The 3,304-nt window shown below is 36.3% G+C and overlaps 1 protein-coding gene across 4 annotated transcripts in view; it reads right to left on the minus strand.

Annotated features, from left to right (window-relative positions):
• The window catches only part of DTNB (dystrobrevin, beta), a 210,494-nt gene that overhangs the window by 147,574 nt on the left and 59,616 nt on the right, over positions 1-3,304 (minus strand). For all 4 annotated transcript variants that reach the window (XM_010840575.1, XM_010840576.1, XM_010840573.1 and 1 more), the window contains exon 7: positions 2,853-3,019. In XM_010840575.1, the coding sequence (XP_010838877.1) occupies positions 2,853-3,019 (167 nt within the window). The remainder of the gene's footprint in view (positions 1-2,852; positions 3,020-3,304) is intronic.

Here is a 3,304-nt window from a genome sequence, read left to right on the forward strand (position 1 = left end):
AAGAATTAATGCTTTTGAACTGTGGTGTTGGAGAAGACTTTTGGAGAGTCCTTTAGATTGCAAGGAGACCCAGTCAGTCAATCCTAAAGGAAATCAGTCCTGAATATTCACTGGAAGGACTGATGCTGAAGCTGAAACTCTAATACTTTGGCCACCTAATGCAAAGAACTGACTCATTTGAAAAGACCCTGATGCTGGGAAAGATTGAAGCAGGAGGAGAAGGGGGAGACAGAGGATGAGATGGTTGGATGGCATCACCGACTCAATGGACGAGTTTGAGCAAGCTTTGGGAGTCAGTGATGGACAGGAAAGCCTGGCATGCTATAGTCTATGGGGGGTCACAAAAAGTCGGACACGACCGAGCAACTGAACTGAGGGTAGGAGTCTTTGTCTGGTTTGTTCATAGATAGATCTCATAAGCCTTTTACACTGCCTGGAACATAGCAGATGCTCAAAAAATATCTTTTGAATAAATAATAAACGGACAGAATGAATCACAGGTATGGTACCATATGGCTTCTTTTCTATAATAAAGGTAAAAGAATGGATTGATGACTAAAAGAATAATGAAGTATACTGCATAGTTACTTACATAAAACATTAAACAGAACTTTTGGAAAAATAAAAATTCCAAGCACCAACAATATACATATCAAATCTACAACGGAATTCATGCACACTAAATTCATCTGTTATAAACATACAGAGAAACATTCATTCAAAATATTAATACAAATATAGTGGACAAACTTCAAAAAAATTACCACTAAACTGATTATATATTTTTTCTTAGGTGGAAACTTCTTTACCCAATTAGCCTCAAAATTCACCCATATCTTCCTCAAAGAACAAGAACATCGCACACAGAGCCCTAATCTTAAAAACAAGTCTCACACACACACACACACACACTGCCAAAAGATCCTCCCAGGATGCATTTACCATCGTAATGCACATACTCATCAAAATTCAGAACTGATACATTTATGACACCAGCATCAAAATTATGTATGCTGATAACACTTGATTTTCTTGAAATCTTAAGTCACCACCACAAAAATGAATGAATAAACTAGAAAAAAAATAACAAAACTGAAATTTTTAAAAAATGGGTATAAGACTTACTTCACAAGAGTGTTGTGAGGATCAAACAGAAATTTAAAACTTCACATGTGATTTCTGTACTTTAGGTACGCTATAGATCAACTGGGTATGAAAAACTGCTTTGTAAATCATAAAGCAATATTCAAACAGTCACTGATGTTTAAGTAAATGTAAAATTCCCATTTCTACAAGGGTTAGAAATTAGCTAAATGAGCAAGTTTAAACCAAGGTGAAAAAGAAGACCCTCATCCTCCTAGCCCTGACATCTAGAAGGAGAATTTTCAGTAGATACACTCAGAGAATCCAATCATTCTGAGATAGCAAAGAGCTATCTCAGTGTAAAGAGTAAGACTCTAAACAAGAAACAGCCAAAAAATACTAAAAAGTCAATTAACAGCATGGGATACTTAAACTTGAAGAAAAAGTAACAATTTTAAAATCTATAAATTCTTTCTAGCCAATGAAAGAGAATAAACTATTGGGTTTACTTTTTTTCCCCCTTTGCCTTTTTAAAAAATTTAAAATAATGTCTCCTCAACCAAAAAAATAAATTGGAATTTACAATACAACAAGACTCAGGATAGGAGGTTCAGTTTAACAAAGTTTTATGGTTTAATTGTAACTGAAAAGCCATCTAATAAAAAAATGATCTCTAACACATTATCAAAGATGTAGGAAATGAAGTACACACTTGATTAAAGTTTGCTCTTGGTTTTTAACTAATCCCTTATTTGCTTTTTTCTTGGTTGAGTTTTAAGAAGGTTAACTAAAAGAAAAAAGACCTGCTCCCAGCCCCCAATAAATGAAGCTTTCTAATACTTAAAAGTTTAGTACGATGCGCAGGCTAAATAACCTAGATCCACAATTATGACCCTAAATATTTTTCTACCTTTTAGCAAACCAACCAACCAATCAACAAACAAGAACTAGAGGAAAAAGTTTTAAAACAAGGCTATAGCAACTGTTAGGAAATAAAAATATGGCATTTTTTAAAACTCTAGAAATAAACTGGAAGGAGGGAAGAAAAAAAATGACTGATGCTAAACTTGTTACATGATTTATAAACACTACACAGAAAAGTTAAACACTGACCTCCACCTAAATATTGTCATTTAAAAGACTACTTTTGAAAGTAGACATCAATGTGGCAACTGTAAAATACAGTATTTCCCCAATTTTCAAGAGGCAAAAATCTAACTTCATCTTATGCAGCTTTCTTTGCAACATTTAAATCCTATGAGCATGAATAAAATTTGCTTGCAAAAAAGAAATTTAAATCTTCCACATAACGCAGCTAGCTTCTTGTAGGAACTTATGTTAATGAGATAATTTAGAATGTGCACAAAGATTTCATCAAAAGCATGTGCACTGCAGCATTAACCCTAAATGCTCAAGAAAAGCACAAAATACACTCTGGAACATCTTTAATACGTACAACACAGATGTAAAAACAAAGCTCCATTTTGTGAAAGCAAATGTCTTGTCAAGGGAAGATGCTGGTGATATTTTATTTAATGTGAATACAAAGTTGCCAAATGTTAAAAAACAAACAAACAACAACAACTCTGCTCGTCAAATCAAGTGATGAAGCATAGCGTATCTGCAAACCCCATCATAAAAGTCAGGGTTAATATTTGATGACGCCACATCCTCATCTGATAGGCATCTATCAGGAAAGAAGCCCTTAGTGCTGTTACCGATGAAACAGATAAGCGCTGGGGATACAGACTGAGACACAGAGCAGTTACCCAAGAGGAATGCTCCTTCATCTGGTGTTGGTTGCTGTGAGGGCCACTGGCATGGCCTCGCCAAAAGCAGTTTTGGCAGAGTTGGTAGTTGTGGCACTGCTGGCACCGGTACCGGAAACCCATCATGCTCTCGCAGCGGCAATAGGAGCACTCCACAGGGTGGAAGACTTTAGGGCGGGAGGAGAGGGCCAGAGAGAGAGAGAAGTCATTGTCATTTGGAGAAGAAGGTCAGTGCAGTGGAAGACCAAATGTAACATAAAAGCCAAGGTGAAAACACAGCTAGAACTGAAGAATTGCAACTGTCTTCTATTTAGTTCATCTAACCAGCCATTCCATCCTAAAAGAAATCAGTCCTGGGTGTTCTTTGGAAGGACTGATGTTGAAGCTGAAACTCCAATACTTTGGCCACCTGATGCGAAGAGCTGACTCATTGGAAAAGACCCTGATGTTGG

Source organism: Bison bison, unplaced genomic scaffold (assembly GCF_000754665.1).
Source record: "Bison bison bison isolate TAMUID 2011002044 unplaced genomic scaffold, Bison_UMD1.0 scf7180017864145, whole genome shotgun sequence".
NCBI classification, from domain to species: Eukaryota; Metazoa; Chordata; class Mammalia; order Artiodactyla; family Bovidae; genus Bison; species Bison bison.